We start from the raw sequence: 21,415 nt of genomic DNA, 5'->3' as shown, positions 1-21,415 counted from the left end.
GGACGTAAATTCACCAAAGACAAATATTTTTTGCGATTTTAAAAATAAGAGGTGATTCCAATATTCATTAACGCATACACGAAATAAATAAAACAAGAGAAAACCGTGCATATGTACAGTTTACTCTGTTTGCACATAATGCGTTGAAATTATTTTCTTTGGAATACTTTCATTTGCGCCTTATTTGGACGTAAACAATTTCTTGGAATTTTTCGAATAAAAAAGAATTGCATCCAAATCCACCTAGGTCAACAAGAATATTTGTCTCACCCCCACTGTAATGGTAATGGATATACTTTTTTCACTAGTTTGTAATTTTTATATAAGTGGCATCTTTGCAGAAGACCAGTCATAAAGTGAGTTAAAGCGATCCAATCAAGATCTATTAAGTGAAAACTCTGAATCAAGATGAAATACATAATTTTTACTTTGATTGTAATCAGTCAACTGGTAAATTGAAATTAATCGTATTTTAATATTTTCATCTGGAAGAACTGAAGGTTTTTCAAAAGGCAGTTTATTGGACCGGGTTTTCCTTTGAAAGCATGACTTGAGTTCATTTATTTAATCGAATAAAAATATCTTTTTTTTCTTTGATTCAAAAAGGTCTTAATGGTGAGATGTCTACCACAACTTCCCAGCCCAACTGGTCAAATACCATCACAACTTCCAGCATCATTCCCAGGTGGTCAAACACCACCAGCAGCGGCAGGTTCAAATCCATTTTCAAGTATACCTGGATTGCCATGCCCTTCTTTACCAACAAATGGGGCAAATGCGGCAAATGCGGCAAATCCTGCTTCAGACCTAATTGAGTTCTTGAACCCATTGAACCCGTCGAACCCGTTCAATTCATTTTTGCAGGAAATGCAGAATGCAGTTCGTTCAGCTCTTCCAATGTTTCCTCCAAATCCTTTTCAACCTCCTCATTGAATTTGAGAATAAAAAAAGCTAATTTCGAATTATAATTCATGGTTCGAAATAAATTTGTTATTCAAATAAATTTTAAATCAATATTATTTGATGTGATACAAGTCTTCCATTTGTATTCGTCAATCAGTTTAACATTTTAATATTTTATTTGAAAATTCATTGCTCTTTAAGCTAAAATACAGTGTTTTAAATAAAGTTTTTCTTTCTTTGTTATTTTCAACTAAATTTAAAATTGTGGGAGTTTTTTTTGTCCAGATCCCTAGTTGCAAACAGACAAAGTTTATTGAAGTTGTAAAATAATTTCTTACTTCAATTAAAATTTGCAAAAATTTTTCATGTAAATTTTTTTATAAATACAAAAAATGGAATTTTTCTCGCAAAAAAGTCGCAAAATATTGAATTACAATTCGCCACGTTTTGATCGAAATCCGATTCCATACTTTTTTGTAAATTTGTAAATGATATCAAAAAATACATTTTTAAAACTATTTTACTGCTAATTTGTCTTTTCATTAAAAAAAAGTCGTGGGCCGTTATAACTAGTAAAAAAAGCTGGAAAATGAGTATATAGAGGTGGGCCTCTTCGGATTCACCGATTCTTCAATACGTTCTTAACCAGCGATTCATCAAACATTCCGTTGAGGTCATAGAAGCGTTTTCGTGTTTTGGCATCACTAAGTAATGACGTCCATATGCTCGTCATTGAATCGACAACGGTGGTTACATGTTGGAAATTACCGCAAAAGATAAGCGATTCTTTAGCTCTAGTAAGAGCAATGCCTAACGTTTCCTTTGTACTAAACAGTTCAAATCCATTGGTTGGCTTCAATGCCACCATAATAATTATGTCTTTTTGTTGGCCTTGAAATGAATCATATCCACTGACTTCAATTCCACTGAATCGCTGATTTTCTCTTTAAAAAAGAACCCCGATTAGATACGATATATATTTTAAAAAAATGTTAAAAATACCACTCACTTGATCTGAGCTTCGATTTCATCTTTCGAGCTCGGATGCCCACAGATGATTCCATAAGAGCATCTCTTCGGTTCGATATATTGCAAGCAAAATTCTAAAAGTTGTTTTAAAAAGTCAATTTCAATATCTTCGATTTGATTGACTTGGAACACGGTGTATGGGTGGAATGGAGATCGCGCACAACGTGCGATTGATCCCATCTTCATCTGGTTTTGATAGAAAAACTTGTTTGGCCATAAACTTAGTTCGGGCAGCATTCGATGTTGTTCGTACAGCGTTGGATAGAGAATTCGTTCCGAATTCAATTGCTTGTAACTGGCAATGACACGAGTGAACAGCGAACGAGAGTATCCATTATCACGACAGCACTGAAAATAATGTATGATTGTTAAAATAAAATGCGAGCCCATGAGGCGTAATACTGTAAAACTAACTTCATTGATCGTTGATGAGGTCTGAAGTTTTTCGTCGCCGACCAATAGCAGTGTGGTCAATTTCAGCCGAAATAGTGGCAAAATTTCGGCTTCTGAGCAAAGTGAAGCATCATCCACAATGCACACGTCAAATGATCTATCGACACTGCTCAAAAAAATCAATTTAAGAAATAAAGAATGAAATAGCGTGTCATGTATACTCACTGCAACAAATCAACGGCATTGCTTACAGTTGTAAATACAATATTCACATCTTTCAATTTCGGGCTGAATTTTTCGACGCCAATTTTTGTGCGAACATCACTCCTCATGTTTGAGAATTTTCCAAATCGTGCTATGAAAATATAAGGAAAAGCTCACCACAAGTACACACACCCAAATCAATTAACAAATTACCGATGCTGGTTATATCCCGAAAAACTTCCACTGCCATTTGATCAACGAGAACATTCTTTATGCCACAAACTAAAATCGATTTTGTGTATTGAAAATTTTCATTTTTGAACTTTTTAAGTAGACTGCAAATGAATTTTGTTTTCCCCGTTCCGGCACCACCATTGACTAACAAAATTTTGCGGCATCCAATCAATGAAATCGCACATTTCTCATAGATTTTTTCCAAAATGTCCGTGAACTGAAATGAATTTTTATTTTGAATTAGATTATTTACGCCGTCAAAGATAGTTTGATATTTACTTTGTCTCCTTTACTGAAGTCATTGGCAGTTTGAGATTGATCCACATGTTGACTACTTGGACATAAAAACACCTCTAGGAGTGATGATTTTCTGAGTTCAAACAAACTGATAAAATATTCCAACATTGCTTGAACATTCGCTACAAAGGTGACTTGAAGACATTTCGGTTTGAATTTTTTATCTTTTTCTATGACATGGGCACTTTGCATTTCGAATTGCCATCCATCTGGAACGAATCGGAAATTTTGAATTTAGAAAAATGGTTTCAGTTGCCTATATAATTCACGATGTTGTGAATTTTCTTCTTATACTTACTTGACTCCCGGCGAGCGTACGTAACGAATGCCATACAATGTCCTTTGTGGGTTGTCACAACAGTATAATCACCCGGGAGAATCTCAGCCACTCGACAGTCTTTAGTCTCAGCTAAAATTCGATTGAAAATCATACTCAATCATTTAAATCAATGGTTTTTGTTTGGATTTCTCTCCACAGTACTCACCAAAGCATGTATAAATGTAACGCTTCAAATTTTCGTCATATTGGTAATCCATCAATTTTGTAAATGTATTTTGGCTCCGTTTGTGAATTCGGTGAAATTCAGTGTACACGATCGAATATATTTCCATGAGTAGAAAGTTTTTTATTTGCCTGTAGAAAATCAAAAAAAAAAATATTTTTGAAAAAATCTCAAATTTCCAGTGGAAAATTTAAAATCAAAACAAACCTTTGAAACGCGGCCAAATTCGCAAAATTTACGCCAAGTGGTTTCACTTGCATTTGATATTGCAGTGGATTTGGGTTCTTGTCTCGAATCCATGCATAGTTCCATTTTGTAATTTCCGAAATGAATTGATTGTTCAAATCTTGAATCGAAATTTTGCTAAATTCCGGTTCGGGTAAATAGGTTGAATCTAGAATGAATGTCGATGTGGATGGACCAGCTGGTGTCTTTGCACCAGCCGTCCCTTGCACCGGTGCACTTGCTTCATTTATATTTTTCATCAATAATTTTTCGGACATAAGCATATCAGTTGCAAGCTGTTGACCACGTGATCGTACAACAATTTTACATTTTTCTTTGCGTGTTGTATCGCTCATTTGGTATTCGGGTGCAAAAATTTGTTCTGAACCAGATTCATTTATTGTGTCATTTTCTTCATCTTTTGATTCGGATTCGAGTTCTGTTTCGGTTTCACTAGCCAGAAGGCTGGTGAATTCGTTCACATCTGTTGGTCGAATTCGTTTACGTGGTGGTTCACATATCAAAATATCTTCATTGAATTTATCTTCATCATCGACAGCATACGGTATATCATTCACGATAATCGGTTCACTTTGACTTCCCGTATCGTATTTATAACAATTATAATCGATTTCTTGTTTTATTTCGACACCAAGATGCACCGTTCGCATTAAACTGTGAATGTCTGGTTTAACATCCATTTCATCTGCCGACGGGCAATCTTCATCGTCCGTTTCAACAGCATCTTCCACACAAAAACCGCTGATACCTCTATTTCTCACAGCATCATCATCATCGTCGTCCGACAATAATTCAATCGTTTCCGATGAGTTTAGGCCGCTTCCAATTGTAAAACGATACACATAATATTTATGATCGTTTTTATCCTTCAGATGCTTGGTATTTGTTGCACAACCGAATCCAATCAAATCACCCTCGGTTAAAATGCATCGACTGTCTTTATAATTCACAAAATTCACACGAGTACCATACAAACTCTGAATTTGAACAAGAAGAATAATTTAAAAAAAAAATATCGCATTTAAACGTTGAGGTTCGTACCTGATCTTTAACAATCACCTCTTCCTCGCCCACTTGTAATATGCAATGACTTTTGCTACATAGGGGCGAGCCCAAATAAATATCACTGGTTTTCTCTCGACCCACCGTATAATTTCGATTTGGTTCTAGCACGAAGATATTTTTAAATTTTCTTGCTGCTTCGCTTACAGCAATCAGAGACAATTTTGGCCTCTCAACCACTGGCTCCCGCTTTATATCTGGAAAATTGGAAACATTTTTGAAAATTTATTTTTGGTCACGATTTATAGTTCAGATTAAATTGACACTTGATTTTTATACCAAAACTACCATACAGAGTGTCAAATAGAGTGAAACAAACAAAGAAATGAATAAAAAAAACTTCATTCATTTTGTTGATTCGAAAGTGATCGGCATTCTTCACGAAATGAATTTTTGCAGTAAGTTTATCACCGTGAAAACTGAATGGATATGTTTTGAAACGTTTTCCGTCATACAGGCATTGCTTCCATACAAAATTCTGTCTGAAAAAACGTTCGATTCGGTTTTCTGGTGCCAAAAATACACATTTTACAATGAATTTTAAAAGGGCTCAAAAATCATCAGGCAATATATTTGGATTTTGTCATCTGGATATTTCAGCTCATCTGGATGACGTTAGGCGATGATGTGGAGTGAAAACAATAACAATTACTGATGAGCTGAAATATCCAGATGACAAAATTCAAATATATTGTCTGAAAATCATTAATCGAAAAAACTTCCATATCTCCTTTGAACACTTATCGGTGAGAGAATTGGGCATAGAAAGTCCGAGAAATGTTTCTTTTTATCAATACACACTGTAATATAGACTCATAAACATGTTGATAAAAAGTTAGAACCTAAAACAACAACAAACTTGAAATATGTGTTCATTAGTCTGTCCTTTGCGAAGAATGTAAATAAAAACTTTAAAATGTATTACGAAAGAGCCAAACGATTTCTAAGAATTCTATTCATCACAAAATGCTCTATCTTTCGTTTCTCTGATTGTTGTTGTTTCTTTCTCTATGTTTCACCAATCATCATGTGTTCTTCTTTTTTCTCCATTTGCCATTCCTCTCAGATATTATTATTAAAAGTGGTAAAAAAAGTGCATGTAATTTAGAAAAAATGGTCATAAAAAAACCAATGAATTGTAATAAGACACCGATTTCGCTCGAAATTTTGCCAGCATAAATAGCCAAGTCGAAAGTAATACAAATAAATATGACACGAAAAAAAAATACAAAATGATTTTTTTTCATGTTTCGCGCGTTTTGCCTAAGCAGTGTAGGTTTGCGCTACGTCTTATCGTGCCGCATTCAACAACACATACAATACAATCAATACATGAATTACACGAACAATTGACATAGAACAAGATGCAATTCTTTTACAACAGTTCAATTAATGTGCTTGATACAATTTTTTTTTCAAAATTACATAGCTGTTTTTTATAATTCTGTTTTTACATAAAAAATTCGCGTATTTTGCTCAAACACTTACGTTGCATTTTGTTTTTATTTTACACTTTAGTTAAAACTCAACCACCACAATTAATAAAAAACTGTACTTTTTCATCCGCAGTTTTAATACAATTTTTTTAAACACACAATAAAATATTTCAATCGACGACGAGATAACAACAAGCGGTGTGCTCGTCCGTGAATCCAACTCTCAAAATAAACAAATGTCAAACACGTTTATGTTCTGTTGAATCTGGTCGTGACAACAAAACAACTAACACACTGACACAATTGTGACTGTACATATATGACATTGACAGCATCACATTGGCATAATTGAAACAATGTAAAACCGAAGAACGAATGAATAGAGAATAATATTACAGTTAAAATCTTGTGTGTTGTGATTTGCAAACAAAATTGTTGTGGACTTTTGATCGAACAAGTTTTGAGTTTTTTTCGTACCAGCATTTATAATGCTCATTGTTTTGCTTACCTTTGCCTAATAAAAAAAAATGTCCGTTCTGTCAAAAGTCTGTAAAAAAGAAAAACTTAAAAATGAAACAACACCAAAAATTCCCATTTCCAAATTAGTAAAACATTTTTATTATTTTCAGCTAGTTAAAAAAAATAATTCAAAATGAAATGGAAATGACGTGTTAACCTGAAGCTCTAACAAGAGACTATTACGACTACAGTAAACTTCTACTGTTCATTTTCTATATGGTACTTGTAAATGGTTACATTTAACAAAAGTAATACGGAGTTTAAATGTTTACTTAAATCGAAATTCATAAGCTAGAATCTTCAATTTTCTTATGTACTTGTGTTGCCAAGTGCCAGCATATCGGTGCAAAGTTGTTCGCCACGGCTAACCGCATTTATTTTAACTTTCGGCATATTTTTTGGTCGATTTGATTCGCCGACACTTTCGGCAGCTGCTATACGTCTTGCCTTTTGTTGTTCGCCGATAATGGCCAATCTTTCACGTTTCATTTGTCTGCTTTGTTCGGGATCGATTTGTTGTTTGATCTTCTTACGCTTTAAATACTCTTCTTCAGTGATTGTTGAACGACGTTTTCGTAACGGTTGTGCTTTTATTAGGGAAATTTTCTTTTGTGGTTTTTCGGCCAATTTACGTTTAAGACCCTCCAAACGACTCTCTAATTCTTTTTCTTCCTCTTTGCTTGGGCTTGTTTCCACATGATTATCACTTTCCGTCGATGGTTTTCTGGCGTTATTTTCTTCGCTTCTTGTCTTCGAGCTGCAACCTGGCATCGAATTTTCACTGTCTTCAGACTGTTGATCATCTTCTTTGGATGTTGTATCAATTTCCGTTAACTTTAATTCCGGTGCCTGCGTTTCGGTACTTTTCGTCGGTTCATCAGTTTCCATCGCTGTGGATGGTTTTTCAATTGTGCCATTCGATGCTTTATCGCTTATTTCCGATATTTGTGCATCATCTTGATTTTGTGCTTGAACATCAGGTACATCATCCTCGTCATCTTCATCCAACGAAATGGTTTCGGTTGGTGTGGTGCATTTTAGAATGGTTTTTGTCACCACAAAATTTTCATCGCCACTTCCAACCGAACTTTCGATCGAATCACTGTAATTATCAATACTTGAATCGTCCTCAAATTGAACACTTGAGCCGACACTTTCCTCGTCTTTAAATTCTTCAATATTTTTCAAGCATTCGTCACCCGAATAATTTGAATCGGAATCTGAATCAATGTCAATCACTCTATTGTCAATAGCGATGAATTTATCTTTGACCACCGGTGGTGGCGGCGTACCATCATCATCATCATCATCGCTGTCATCGATATTAATCGTTTCGATTTTTTCCTTGACCAATCGATACATAAATGCATGTTTATCATTTATATCATATACGGAGGCCGTATTAAAACCAAAACTAATCATATCATTTTGTTCAAGCGGTTCGGTGGATGTGTTTGTAAAGTGCTGTGTTCCATGTGAAAAGGTGATGTAGGTGCCATTTCTTGACTGCAAATAAAAGCAATAAAATGTTGAAGAAAATGAACTTTACCCAAAAAGAGATAAATGTGAGAGAGAAAAAAATGTACCGTATCTGTGAGAGTGACTCTGTCGCCATCTAAAAAAATACTGCAATGTTCTCGGCTACACAATATGGACGGTATTTTTATGTGACTGTCCTTCTTTTTACCAACAAGATTCGCACCAGCTTTCAATACGAACGAAACTTTTCTTAGATTTTTTGCCGCTTTGGATACTGCCACCAAACGCCAATTACATTTGGTCACCATTATAAATGTTTTGTTGTTGGTTTTTTTTGCTCGTTTCAAAATTTGTTTGAGAACACTAACAAATTGGTCGCGTTTGTTTGAGCTGTTGTTGTGTATATATTAATGACAAGAAGCGCATGTTTCAACAATACAATTAGCGCCACCACTGCAACTGTCAACAACATTCCAGTTCGAGATTTCCAGTCAATTGTCAAACTTCCAGCTGTCAAAGACAAATCTATAAAATAAATGACAACAAATCAGTTTTATTGGACATAAATCGTACGGAAACAGACTTACTAAGTAAACATGAAACACAGAACGAACTGAACATTTATTAAAAGTAGGTGATTTAACGAGAGTAAAACACTCAGAATATTTATTAACTGTATTCTTATCAAATTATTGCAGAAAATTTGCAGAGACGTGTCGCCAACACCATCATGGCCAATCCAATTCCAGATTTTATTATCATGTACGTGTTATTTTTAATATCTTTTTATGGTGTTTTTTGTCGTTTTTCTTCACATTTTTTTGCAATAAATGAATTTTGGTGATTTACAGTTTCATCATTTTGAAAACATTAGTTTCAATTTACATTCTATCAAACATTCTAAAATTGTATTTGACCGATGGCAACACACCAGGAGCACAAAACGATCTCAGTTTAACACAGTTAATTGAATTACATCCGATCGAATATCGATGGGCATTAAAATTTATTGTCAATTGCTTTGGATACAGTTGTATATTTGTGCCCGGCATTTTGATTTATCAATACACCAAGAGAACAAAGTATTTGGAACGATGCGGTAAGTGTCCATGTGTTGGCATTGAATTAAACTCGCAACATTTTCATCGGTTTTTCATGAATCTTTTCTTTCGTTTCATCTCTGCAGCAAATAAAATCAGTTTCATCCCATTAATGGTGCGAGCCTGTTTTTCGAGCATACGTTCAATAGACATACCGCTACACAATGCAAATCCAAAGACAACAACTGGTTCAACAACGGCCAAAGGTGGTGTCGCTCAGATTTTATTTTGCTTTTTCGGTTTAATGACATCGTACTTAGTATGGGGACTATTACAAGAGAAAATAATCACACAGCCATACATAACGGTAACGCCCGAAGGTCATCGATTTGAGGAACATTTTCATGATTCACAATTTTTGGTGTTTACCAATCGTATGCTGTCATTTTTCATCGGTTTAGTTTATTTATGTGTGAAAAATAAAATGCAACAAAACAGTCCATCGTCGGCAATTGCAACAATTGGCCAAATTACGGGTTCGGCGCCACTATTTAAATATTCATTTGCCAGTTTTTCAAATATTATGTCGGCATGGTTTCAATATGAAGCATTGAAATTTGTTAATTTTCCCACCCAAGTACTGGCCAAATCGTGTAAAATCATTCCTGTGATGTTAATGGGTAAAATTGTATCGCGAACGAAATTCGAATTTTATGAATATTTAACGGCTGCATTGATTTCAATCGGAATGTTAGCATTTTTACTCGGCAGTAAATCCGATCATTCGGCAGTATCATCAATTACATCGATGGCAGGGATTTTACTACTTACCATGTACCTTGTATTCGACAGTTTCACATCGAATTGGCAAAGTGATCTGTTCAAGACATACGGCATGACATCCATTCAAATGATGTGCAGTGTTAATCTTTTTAGCGCATTATTTACAGGGTGTTCGCTTGCCATTCAAGGGGGTTTCATGGAATCATTTTTGTTCGCAACGACGGTAAGTTTTGGACATCATTTTTCAGGGTTTTTGTTCAAATTAAAAAAAAAATTCCTCATAGCTTCCATTAGGAAGATTTTCTCCCTATTTTGTTAATATAACTTGAGTTTTTGTTTTATTTTTTAGCACACAAAGTTTGTAGTAGACTGTATAGTACTGTCGATTAGTTCAGCCATCGGACAATTGTTTATATTTCATACTATCGCACAATTTGGACCGGTGATTTTTACAATCATAATGACATTGAGACAGGTAAGTCTGCATTTTTTACTGATTTGATTTCTAAAGGGTTTTTTGCCACTTTTTTTTTCAAATTCATTAAAATATTTCGTTTCTTAGGCCATGTCAATTCTCCTATCCTGCATCGTTTATGAGCACTACATTTCGGCCGTTGGAATCATTGGAATAATCATTGTATTTTTGGCATTATTTTTACGAGTTTATTGTGCACAACGCTTAAGAATGCTACGACGCAAAATCGAATCGAATAAATCTCTGCTCAATTCAACCGCTTAAGAAAGAGAGAAAGAGAGATATAAATGCAGTGATATCGTTACCCCCAATTGATGTGAACCAAAGCGACTTTTTTTTATTTAATTTCTGCTTCAGTGTTAACGCGTTGATTGTGTGTGAATGTTTTTTTAAACGGATATTACATAAGTGTCTATTTATATATATTACAAAAGCGAATCCGATGACATCATGAGTATACTCATATATGATGGCCCAAAGGATTCGTTTATTTTTTGATCGAATGTATTTTATTTTTTAAAGAAAAAAATCGGTTAATATGCTATGTCAACGTCATAATAGATTGTGGACGTAGTTATTGGCAGCCGTTGGCAGCTTATTTGCGAAATATTATATAAAAATAATAACCACGCCTGCGTGAATGTGCGTCATATTTTCGAAATGATCTACAAAAAAAAAGAACGACAATTGTACTCAATTAAAAAAAAAACAACAAATAAAAAGCTATTTATTCAATTGTTTTATGTCGATTTACAAATGAAAAATATTTGTGTCATTTTTTATGGCTTTTACTGTTTTTATCTAAGCTGATGTTATCAGAATTTTTATTCTTTTTTCGGAGATCTTATCAAATTTATGGTTTCAAAAATATTGCAACTATTCTGATATCACAATATTGTTCTGGCGTACGCCGAATATTCCGATTGACATTCATTGGAAGTATTTCGGTTCGTTTTATCAACTTTTCTTCTTCAATGAGTGATTTTTTAAGGAATTAAAAATAAAAAAATGTTCATCTTCAAATCTTTAAATTTAATTTAAATAATAAAATCAGTTCAATGGAGAAAAATCTGGCGATTCATGTCGAAAATCTCGTTTGTATTGAAGTGTGATGGTCTTACTTTCCAGTTGTCAATTGGAAGTGCTGCCAACTTGACATTTTCCATTCAATTGAAAATGGAGGCAACTTCATGCTTTCCAAGCACACACATATACAAACCGCCTGTATGCAGTTGATTGATGTGTCAAAAATATAAATTTGTTACGACAGCTGTAAAAAAAGTAGAGACACAAAATCAACAAAAACAACCCATTTTAGTTATTTAATTTTTTTTAAATATTTGCCAGATTTTTTTTTAATTTTTTGTTGAATAAATTTGTGTTAAGTAAACGCATTCGGAATATTGCATGTGAGAAAATGTGTTCAAAATATTTACAAAATCGAAAAGTCAAGTGAAAAATTAATTACGTTTCTAACAAAGCAATTACACAGTCGCCAAGTATACGATGGATTATGTATATTGTGGAAATGAAGGTAGTGGTCGACCCGACGATATCATCACATTGACAAGTAAATTTTTGTTTGACAGACCTTGAAAATGTTTTTTGAAAAAGAAAATGTTTTTGATAACATTTTTATTTGAAACAATAAAAAAATGGTTATTTAAACAAATATTGAATTTCAGTGTACGACACACAAAATGGTAACGATGCCTATCCAGCGTCCAATTTTACGACATTTAATATCGGTCAAAATGTTCCCGAGTACCTTGAAATGGGTACCATTTTGGCCGATGGAGGTGAAAATTTTGGAGTTTCGACCATCCGATTTGATACACACGAAGAACTCATATGGATGGGGAATGAAGGGGTAAGGCTCAAGGGAAATTTTCTTTCCCAAATCATAAATTTTGAAGGAACTTCACTATTTATGATGATCCAAAAATTTTGCTCAATTAATCGTTATCACGGAATGGTTTTTAATTAATCAAAATATGATTTCAATCTAGGGTCATGTAACTTCATACTACAGCGGAGCTTTGCAGAAATACACGTCATTCCAAGTGCATGCAAGTGAAATGGTTCGTGAAATCATTACAATTGACAGTGGTATACTGGCATTAACGTCGACATCACTGCGACATCAAATCCGTCGAGGCATACCAAAATTCACGCATCGATCCCGGAATATGACAGATATGGTGTGCATGATACAAATGGCACCGAATCGATTAATTATGGGTGGTCATCAGGAGGTTATCATTGACTTTGACCTGGCCACTGCTACCGAAACGAAATTGGTAAGCCTTGTCGCAACAGTTTCGGTAAAGAAAGTTTCTAATCGTTTCATTTCAGCTTTACTGTGGTGGCAATGGATCGGCTGTGTTTCGACTTCATCCACGATTTCTATGCGTTGGCGATGCATATGGAACAGTAGCACTCCGAGATCCCAATTCATTGAGCATAGAACACACTGTAACCACACATGAAGGCAGTTTATCTGACTTTGATGTTCAGGGTAATTATTTGATTTCGTGTGGTTTCGTTGAACGACAAGGAACATTAGAATGTGATCGAATTCTAACGGTACACGATCTGCGAATGCTTCGAAGTCCGATTGCACCGATTCAAGTACTTATCGAACCGTATTTACTGCGATTTTTACCACAAGAATACAATCGACTCGCTGTCATATCAGCCATGGGACAAATTCAACTTGTCGACACCGTTGAATTGACCGAACCAAGAGTTTGTATGTATCAGGTAAGTTTATTTGTCAAATTGATTGTTGAATAATTTTTTTCATGAGTTTTTCACATTCTTTTCACAGATAAACACCAACGGATCACAATGTTTATCGTTTGATATTTCTTCATCGAATCAAGCGATGGCCTTTGGTGATCAATCGGGTCACATAAATTTAATCTCATCCATTGCAACGCAGAGTCCGCAATTCAATTCATATTCACGTGAAACCGAATTTGCGGATCCGATTCCGACACTGCCGTCAGTACCAATAACGGACACAACATTTCCATTGTCTTCGATTCCATTGCCGCATTTGGTGACTGGTGAAAAATGGCTCAGTGACTTTCCAGCAGAGCTACTCACATACCGCTATCGTACACCAAAACCAATTGATTCGGAAATTTTGGGCACTATTAAAATGCAAGGACCGATTGGATATGCTCCAAATCCAAGAAAAACTAAGAGAAATCAGGTAAAAGTCGAGCATTTTTTTCAAAACCGTAAGATCACCATTTTGTTACTGTAGAGTCACTTTTGGTTTAAACATACTAAATAAGAAAATAATTTTTAAAATCGTTTTTATCCAATGCTAGGTACCATACTTCTTAGATAAAACCAATTCCAATGGTTTAAATTCATCGTCTCAAGCGAATTCATTCGGTAAAAATGGCACAGAAAATTCAATAAAAATCATTCCAAAAAGGTGAGCACGCCTGAATAGAATGTCTGACCATTTTCAAACTAAAATTCCGTTAATTGTGACTAAAATTGTTTTCTCATTCCAGATATCGTAGAAACGAAGTGAAATACACAAAATTGGGCACACAAGAGTTTGATTTCGATCAGTATAATCAGACGATTTTCGCTGGTCTAGAAGCAACATTACCAAATTCATACTGCAATTCAATGCTTCAAATTCTGTATTTCATAGCGCCGTTGCGTGAAACACTTCTATCGCATTCGTGTATGAAAGAGTTCTGTCTATCATGTGAATTGGGCTTTTTATTTCATATGCTTGACACCTCAGATGCACCGTGCCAGTCGAGCAACTTTTTACGATCATTCCGAACTGTTCCTGAAGCATCCGCACTTGGTCTCATTCTCAGCGATCGCATTATGAACGCAAATGTGGATTTCATTGAGTTGATTCAGGTAAGATGCAGAAAATGCTTTGAAAAACTTTGTTTTGAAAATTGTTCTTCTCTTGAACTGATAAAAAACTTGTTGTTTATTACAGAATTGGAATCGCTTCATTTTGCATCAAATGCATTATGAAATTCTCGAAGCTCGAAAAAACAAGCAACCATCAGTAGATACAACTAGTTCACAAGGTAAACGACGATTTATTTGGTTTATATAAAGAAAATTGGGACTTTTTTTTTAAAAAAAATGTTGGGTTTTCTATTGGCAAACACATTCTTCAACGATAGAGCTTGGAATAGTACTCTATTCAATATATATATTTAATTTCTAATAACACATTATTTATTTATTTTCTCAATGGGTTCGATTGGATCATTTAATTGTTTCATCACACCAACAACAACAACAAAATTGTATTTTCATGATGGTTTAACATGTAATCACATTTACATTTTTCTCTATTTCTCCCTCTCTCTTTCTCTTGTGGCATCGCGCACAACACGAACACATGCATAGACTTCTTTTACGTGGAATCTGAATTTCCGGCATTGCATTTGACCGAATTCGTTAATGCAAAAACGAAAACGGCGAAAAATGTGGAAATGTTTCAATATATCGATGTAAATAATCCGGGTGGTGGGTAATCGCAAAGCCGTCTGGCTTAAAATCGACACATTACACTCTCTGCTTCACCCTTTGCTTGTTCCATATTCACCACTTTCTTTTTGGCCTCTCACACCTTTTATCATTTTGTTAAACACAACATCCACACATCTAACCGCTTACATTCAAAAACCGCATGCATTTATAATTTTCATTTGGAAAAAAGTCGTTTTGCTTACACTCTCTCTATCTAAATTCTATATATTTAAATGGCTTAATTAAAACACAATACTTTTCCTTTGAAACATTTCAAAAAGGGAAAAGTAGTATTTTCTGTAGATTAAAAATAAACTTATGAATGATTTTACAGAAAACAAAGAAAAACCCGAAGGAACCACCGAAGATGGACGAGATGAAGAGACTGATATTAGTCGTTTGTTTGGTACAAAACAGACGTGTGTTCATCGCTGTTTGAAGTGCAACGAAGAGGTACATCTCAACAACTAATCAAATTTCTCTTTTTCTAATTTGTCGATGTCCATTCCATTGCAGAAAATCAAAACCAACATTCTTCTCGTTTGCAATCTTTTGCTGGGTCAAAACAATCGCGAAATCGAACACATGAGTTTCAGTCAAGTACTTCGGAATTCGCTAAGCGTTGAGAAAACCACGCCGGCATTTTGTGAAACGTGTAAAAAATTCACGCCAACAAATCAATACGCTCGTGTAACGGAACTGCCGCAAATACTCTCGATCAATTGTGGCTTAAAAAATGAGAAAGAAATGAATTTTTTGAAGCGTCAATTGAATCGAAATTCAGGAAATGGTTCAACGTCAACCGAAACGACATCGGCCCCATCGAGTAGTACACCAATTAAACCGTGCCGATATGGCATCAATTGTTCGAGGGTTGATTGCCATTTTGCTCATTCAGATCGAAAATCACCAGCATCAGTCAACACCACCGCGAATACGACAAATTCGAATGGAAATCATCGATCGAATATTTGGTTTCCACATAGCTTTGTAATGGAAATCGATGAAGCTAATGAACTTAAAATTCAGTCGACCAACGATCAAGAAGATGAATCCATAACTAGTATTAAATCAACGGATAAGACGTCAGATGATCCGGATGTATCGGAATTGACGATAACAGACGACGAAGACAAAACTACAGAAGAAACCGAAGAAAGCAAACAAACGGAGAGAAAAACTTATAAACTAACAGCAGTCGTGTGTCAGGTTATCAATGGCAATCAAAAAAATTTGGTGGCACTAGTTTCAGTTGGCGAACAGTATCACAAGGCGAAACTTGCCGAATGTGACCCAAATATGGGCGGACAATGGTATATTTTTAATGATTTCAGGTAAGAAGAAAGGATTTTTTTTTTATTTTAAAGGTCAGAACGTAATTAGTCTTTTGCTTTTCAGTATTGCACCCGTCTCAGAACAGGAAGCCGTTTGGTTTACACTCGACTGGAAAGTTCCATGTGTTCTATTTTACTCGTCAACAGAGGCTATTGCTCATAATGGAAAAGACATAACTATCGAAGCAATGTCAAGCAATCCATTTATCCATGATATTTTCAGTCAGCAAATCTGCAAAAACAAGCAGTATGATCTCACATTCAAGCCATTGACTAGTGATGAAATGCCGAAGAAAGGTGATCTTGTTGCAATGGACGCTGAATTTGTTACTTTAAATCCAGAAGAGAACGAAATTCGACCCGATGGAAAAACGGCCACCATTAAACCAAGTCATATGAGCGTGGCTCGTATCACTTGCATTCGAGGGTTTGTATCCGCTTTTTTAGTTTTTTTTTTTTTTCTTTGAAATTATAATCTCATTTCCCTGATTTGACTTTATTTTCAGGAGTGGCACAGATGAGGGAGTTCCGTTTATGGATGACTATATCTCAACACAAGAGCAGGTTGTTGACTATCTCACAAAATTTTCAGGCATTAAACCAGGAGACTTAGACGCTAATTTTAGTAATAAACATTTAACAACACTGAAAAGTTCTTATCAAAAACTACGTTATTTGGCTGATATTGGTGTGATTTTTGTGGGACACGGGCTAAAAAATGATTTTCGGTAATTTTTTGTTTCTTTGCTGTGAAAGATTTTATTTTTTAAAATTGTTTCAAAAAAAATCCAAATATCTATTGAAATCACTAATTCTAATCTAACTAATTGAATTTTTACAGTGTTATAAACATGGTGGTGAATCCAGATCAAGTTGTGGACACAGTGGCATTGTTTCACCTGCCACATATGAGAATGGTATCGTTAAAATTTCTTGCATGGTATTTTTTGAACGAAAAAATTCAGTCGGAAACGCATGATTCGGTTGAAGATGCACGTACAGCGCTTCAACTCTATAAGCATTATTTGAAAATCGTTGAAGAAGGTAATCTCGTGCGTGAAATTACTAATTTATATGAAAAGGGTAAACAACACGGCTGGAAAGTTCCCGATGATGAGTAATTTGGTTTTAATCAATCACGCTTTACGCTAAAATGTATATTTCGAAAAATTGAATGCATTTGTAAATTATTTTTTTCAATAAAATTTTATCGTTTGAAATAAAAGTACTCTTCTCAGTTCTTATATCTTGTATCAGTGAAAAAAAAATCAATCAATGTATAGCTCTATGTGTAGCTCTATGCAAATACATATGATAAACATCTGTTGATTTCCAAAACCATAAAGCTGCTTTTTCCATAATATAAACAAATAAATGTCATTCTCAATGGGAATACATTCTTCCAGCGGCAGTGATGACAACGCCACCCGGTGAAAATATGAAGAATCAGTCCTTAACTCTAGTCAATTGGAAAGCACGTTTTTTCTATCTGTCAACATTTGTTTACAAGGTTCACTGTTGAGAATTCTCAATTAAATTTTTAACAAAACACAATATTTCACTGAAGAAAAAAAATCATGACCGACGGTGAGCCGAGTGAAAAGCAAACAAAACTTGAAGAATACTTCAGCAGCTATGAGGATTTGGACGTGAGTTTCATTGAAAATAGTTCATTGTATATCTGGAATACTGAAGAATAATTTCATTTGCCGCTTAATAAAAAACTAATCTAAAACAAAAACGTTTAAAAACTAGATTCACAAATTGATGTTAACCGATCGTCCCCGTCAAGCGGCATACCGTGAGGCAATCCTATCAAATTCATCGTTATTCGCTGGCAAAACTGTACTTGATGTCGGTGCTGGTACTGGAATCCTATCATGTGTATGTAATCGTTACATTTACCAAACATTTTGTGGTTGTAATCGCTTTTGTTTATTTAGTTCTGTGCTCAAGCCGGTGCTGCCAAGGTCTATGCGATTGAAGCCTCAAAAATAGCTAATCTGGCCCGTGATGTAGTCAAAGAGAATGGATTCGACCGTATAATTGAAGTGCATCAAACGAAAGTTGAGGATTTTAAATTGAACGGTGACGACCAACAGCAGATCGATATAATTGTGTCGGAGTGGATGGGATTTTATTTGTTGCACGAAGGCATGTTGGATTCGGTGTTGTTTGCGCGTGATAGATTTTTAAAACCATCCGGTTCGATGTTTCCGCAAAATGCATCAATTTACGTAGCTCCATGTGCGTTGCCCAGTTTGTTTGACGCCTGGAATTCGCATGATGGTGTTCAAATGACGGCTTTCGGTGCCGCATTACGAGCACAAAAAACATTTAAACCGGAAATTATGGTAAACAATTATAATTGAAGTATTAATAATTCAAGTTATTGAATAATAGGTAATAATATTCCAGGTGGTGCCGGCCAAAGATCTATTACACGAAGGCACAGTCATGGCGTGGTTCGATTTGAATGAAGTGTCTTTAGAGAATTTAAATGAATTTGTATTCAACGAAGTAGTCGTTGCACAAAAGCCCGGACAGTATCAAGGCATTTGTCTATGGTTTGATGTGTCATTTCCAACCAATGATGAGGGCGATACAGTTACATTGTCGACAGCACCGACTGCCGAATCAACCCATTGGAAACAAACCGTCATCTTACTACCAGATCAACATCAAGAGAATATCGAACAACACGAACCGGTCGCTTTTAATTTGGCCATGCGAAGAAATGACGAAAATCAACGACAATGCAAACTTGAACTTACCATTTTAGATCCAAGCGATGTTGAACATCCATTTCCATGCGATTGCAATTTTACAAAATGTATTTTGGTTAAAGAACATTTGAAATTGAGCGAAGCTCAAGATATTGTACCGGAATTGATTTAATTCCGAAGAGATATTTGAAAAATAAGATTGAATATATGAAAAAAACATTGATTTTTGATTTAAACAACGCCATCTATTGAATTGGAAGAGAAGATTGATATCACGGACCTAAGTTTATCTCTTGGAAATCGAGATTTTTCATTTTGAATCTCGAATTAATCGAATTTTAAACTACTTTGCATCGCTTTGCATACTGAGAACTCCTGAAAACTTTTGGACAATTTTACAGCAATTTTATAATTTAGTGAAAGTTTCCAAATTGCGACTTGTATTCATGCTAAAGGACTATTTTGATAAATAAAACAATTTCTTTATTTAAAAAAAAAAAATCTTGACTTCAGCAAAATCTTTTTTTTTTTCGTTTTAACCAGATTCGTGCAAATTCTGGTCGTTCATAATAAAAAACAAACTGTCACCGGTTTTTCAACCCAATGTCAAGAGTCTAAAAGCCATTGAGTAATATATTCATGAAACCGTTCATTTGGAATCATCGCCCCCAATAGGTTGAAACTCCCTTGCTTGCTGCCGGTGTCTAAAAATAAAAATCGTCCGACGTTCATTCAACTTGAATGAGCCGAATCAATTGATTTAAATTACCCAATTTTGCTGACTATAACAAAATGTATTAACATTTGTCTATGGTTATTTTCCATCAATCGTCGCCTATCAATCATAAAGCGCATTTGACTCAAACGGGATCGTAATCGATGGAAAATTCGGCTTTCTCATTTAAATAAATGCACAGCGATTATTGCCGTGAGCTTTTGATTCGTGACTCAATCACTTACCCAAGAATGACGAAAGCTGAACCTTTTCATTTCAACAATAAAAAAAAAGGTAAACGTCCAAACTGATGCCATAATGTATTTTTGATTATTTCAAGATAACGCACGTTTACTCTCATCAAGTGAAAAGAGGAACAGTTTCTTTCGAATGAATATTTGATATCTGGTGCAATCAACTTCTTCAAAAGTTTAATAATTCAATATTTTTTATCATTTATTACTTTTTCTTCTCCAAGCATCATTATCGCATTTTAATCTATTCTTCAAAAAAATTGATTAATGTCTTTGTTTTTTTTTATTGTTGTAAATATTTAATGAGAAGAAAAAAAATCATTCTTCCCACTCGTAAATTGTGGTTCACATAAATGACAATGTCATTGTTCGACCAAAGTTGATAAACACTGTCTATATCCTATTCGTGTTAAGCACAAAAAAGTATGATTACACCATGTTACATTTTTGGTCATGAATTACGGTTTTCAAAACGGGCCCAATCATTAACACGATATGAATAATTAATTGGTTTTGCTTGTTGCGGTGTGAATATTGTCGAGAATGTTCAAAGACACATTTGTGTAACGATTCGCGAGCGCATTCACGACGATTTTATTTTAATTATTCAACCAAATGGGAGACAATAAAGTGCCATTTGTTTGGATTTGTGTGCCTGTGCATCCGAATTATCTATTAATTGTTTGTTTGAACAGATATCTAATCGCTGAATGATATAACAATGGAGACGATGACAAACCGAAAATATTCGCCGTGCTCATCCATTGATGTTGAGCATTAAGTAATTTGCACAGTACGCGCGAATCTCTTTATTATGATTACAGATAAACAGCATGACAAAAAATTGACTGAGGCAAGCCTCTAAATGGTACCTCCCCCGATAAAAAAATTAACATTAATAATACAACGAGGAAAAAACAAGCGTAGTGGCTGTAGGCGCAATTATGTGTATGTCATCAACAATCATTTATTATTAATGAACGATAATGGAAAAACACTTTACCAACGCAGTTTACACTACCGTGTTTACAGTAATTAAAAACGCGTTCGCTGCCACTCGCCATCCTGGTTGATTGAAAAGAAGTTGTTGAATGTTGGAATATTTGTCATTTCATTTGTGACACACATTAGGGAAATACGGAAATGATAAAAAAATTGAAGTAAAGAAGAACTGAAGGGAAAGTTTGAAGTTGAGTTTGAGTTTCCTGTTTGATGCTCGGAAATTGGTAAACTTTTTCATTGAAAAGTGAATT

The 21,415-nt window shown here is 34.8% G+C and overlaps 6 protein-coding genes across 8 annotated transcripts; 4 read left to right on the top strand and 2 right to left on the bottom strand.

Moving 5' to 3' along the window:
- The first annotated feature begins 341 nt into the window (after positions 1–341).
- Positions 342–1,003, top strand: LOC116349017. The gene is made up of 2 exons (XM_031780269.1): positions 342–450; positions 607–1,003. Exons 1-2 carry the CDS (start codon positions 409–411, stop codon positions 931–933), a joined length of 369 nt encoding a protein of 122 aa, XP_031636129.1. The 5' UTR covers positions 342–408; the 3' UTR covers positions 934–1,003.
- A 51-nt stretch (positions 1,004–1,054) lies between these two features.
- On the bottom strand, positions 1,055–6,566 carry LOC116348997. Its single transcript, XM_031780246.1, has 11 exons — positions 6,360–6,566; positions 4,851–5,068; positions 3,771–4,786; positions 3,546–3,694; positions 3,359–3,469; positions 3,043–3,269; positions 2,743–2,980; positions 2,551–2,680; positions 2,347–2,491; positions 1,913–2,280; positions 1,055–1,847 (listed from the first exon to the last, which is right to left on the bottom strand). Exons 1-11 carry the CDS (start codon positions 6,364–6,366, stop codon positions 1,523–1,525), a joined length of 2,934 nt encoding a protein of 977 aa, XP_031636106.1. The 5' UTR covers positions 6,367–6,566; the 3' UTR covers positions 1,055–1,522.
- A 329-nt stretch (positions 6,567–6,895) lies between these two features.
- LOC116349010 (probable serine/threonine-protein kinase kinX) lies at positions 6,896–8,730 on the bottom strand. Its single transcript, XM_031780261.1, has 2 exons — positions 8,413–8,730; positions 6,896–8,332 (listed from the first exon to the last, which is right to left on the bottom strand). The coding sequence occupies exons 1-2, from the start codon at positions 8,611–8,613 to the stop codon at positions 7,136–7,138; spliced, it is 1,398 nt and encodes a 465-aa protein (XP_031636121.1). The 5' UTR covers positions 8,614–8,730; the 3' UTR covers positions 6,896–7,135.
- Positions 8,731–8,804: 74 nt separating this feature from the next.
- LOC116349009 (adenosine 3'-phospho 5'-phosphosulfate transporter 1) lies at positions 8,805–11,352 on the top strand. Its single transcript, XM_031780260.1, has 6 exons — positions 8,805–8,935; positions 9,004–9,067; positions 9,157–9,404; positions 9,492–10,351; positions 10,478–10,603; positions 10,691–11,352. The coding sequence occupies exons 2-6, from the start codon at positions 9,036–9,038 to the stop codon at positions 10,865–10,867; spliced, it is 1,443 nt and encodes a 480-aa protein (XP_031636120.1). The 5' UTR covers positions 8,805–8,935; positions 9,004–9,035; the 3' UTR covers positions 10,868–11,352.
- Positions 11,353–11,868: 516 nt separating this feature from the next.
- On the top strand, positions 11,869–17,695 carry LOC116349012 (PAN2-PAN3 deadenylation complex catalytic subunit PAN2). 3 transcript variants are annotated; one of them, XM_031780264.1, is made up of 14 exons: positions 11,869–12,137; positions 12,289–12,473; positions 12,613–12,903; positions 12,959–13,366; positions 13,434–13,823; positions 13,945–14,054; positions 14,137–14,503; positions 14,589–14,682; positions 15,011–15,130; positions 15,468–15,586; positions 15,650–16,467; positions 16,532–16,894; positions 16,974–17,195; positions 17,309–17,695. In XM_031780264.1, the coding sequence occupies exons 1-14, from the start codon at positions 12,110–12,112 to the stop codon at positions 17,586–17,588; spliced, it is 3,795 nt and encodes a 1,264-aa protein (XP_031636124.1). In that variant the 5' UTR covers positions 11,869–12,109; the 3' UTR covers positions 17,589–17,695. The 3 variants fall into 3 exon arrangements, with proteins under 3 accessions (XP_031636124.1, XP_031636123.1, XP_031636125.1); XM_031780263.1 differs by having other exon boundaries at positions 11,869–12,173; XM_031780265.1 differs by lacking the exon at positions 15,011–15,130 and having other exon boundaries at positions 11,870–12,173.
- A 247-nt stretch (positions 17,696–17,942) lies between these two features.
- On the top strand, positions 17,943–19,557 carry LOC116349011 (protein arginine N-methyltransferase 6). Its single transcript, XM_031780262.1, has 4 exons — positions 17,943–18,116; positions 18,223–18,351; positions 18,411–18,821; positions 18,886–19,557. Exons 1-4 carry the CDS (start codon positions 18,045–18,047, stop codon positions 19,363–19,365), a joined length of 1,092 nt encoding a protein of 363 aa, XP_031636122.1. The 5' UTR covers positions 17,943–18,044; the 3' UTR covers positions 19,366–19,557.
- Positions 19,558–21,415: the final 1,858 nt, after the last annotated feature.

Source organism: Contarinia nasturtii, unplaced genomic scaffold (genome assembly GCF_009176525.2).
Source record: "Contarinia nasturtii isolate CC-2019 unplaced genomic scaffold, AAFC_CNas_1.1 Cnas_scaffold_2740, whole genome shotgun sequence".
NCBI classification, from domain to species: domain Eukaryota; kingdom Metazoa; phylum Arthropoda; class Insecta; order Diptera; family Cecidomyiidae; genus Contarinia; species Contarinia nasturtii.
This window is presented reverse-complemented; position numbering and strand designations above follow the sequence as displayed.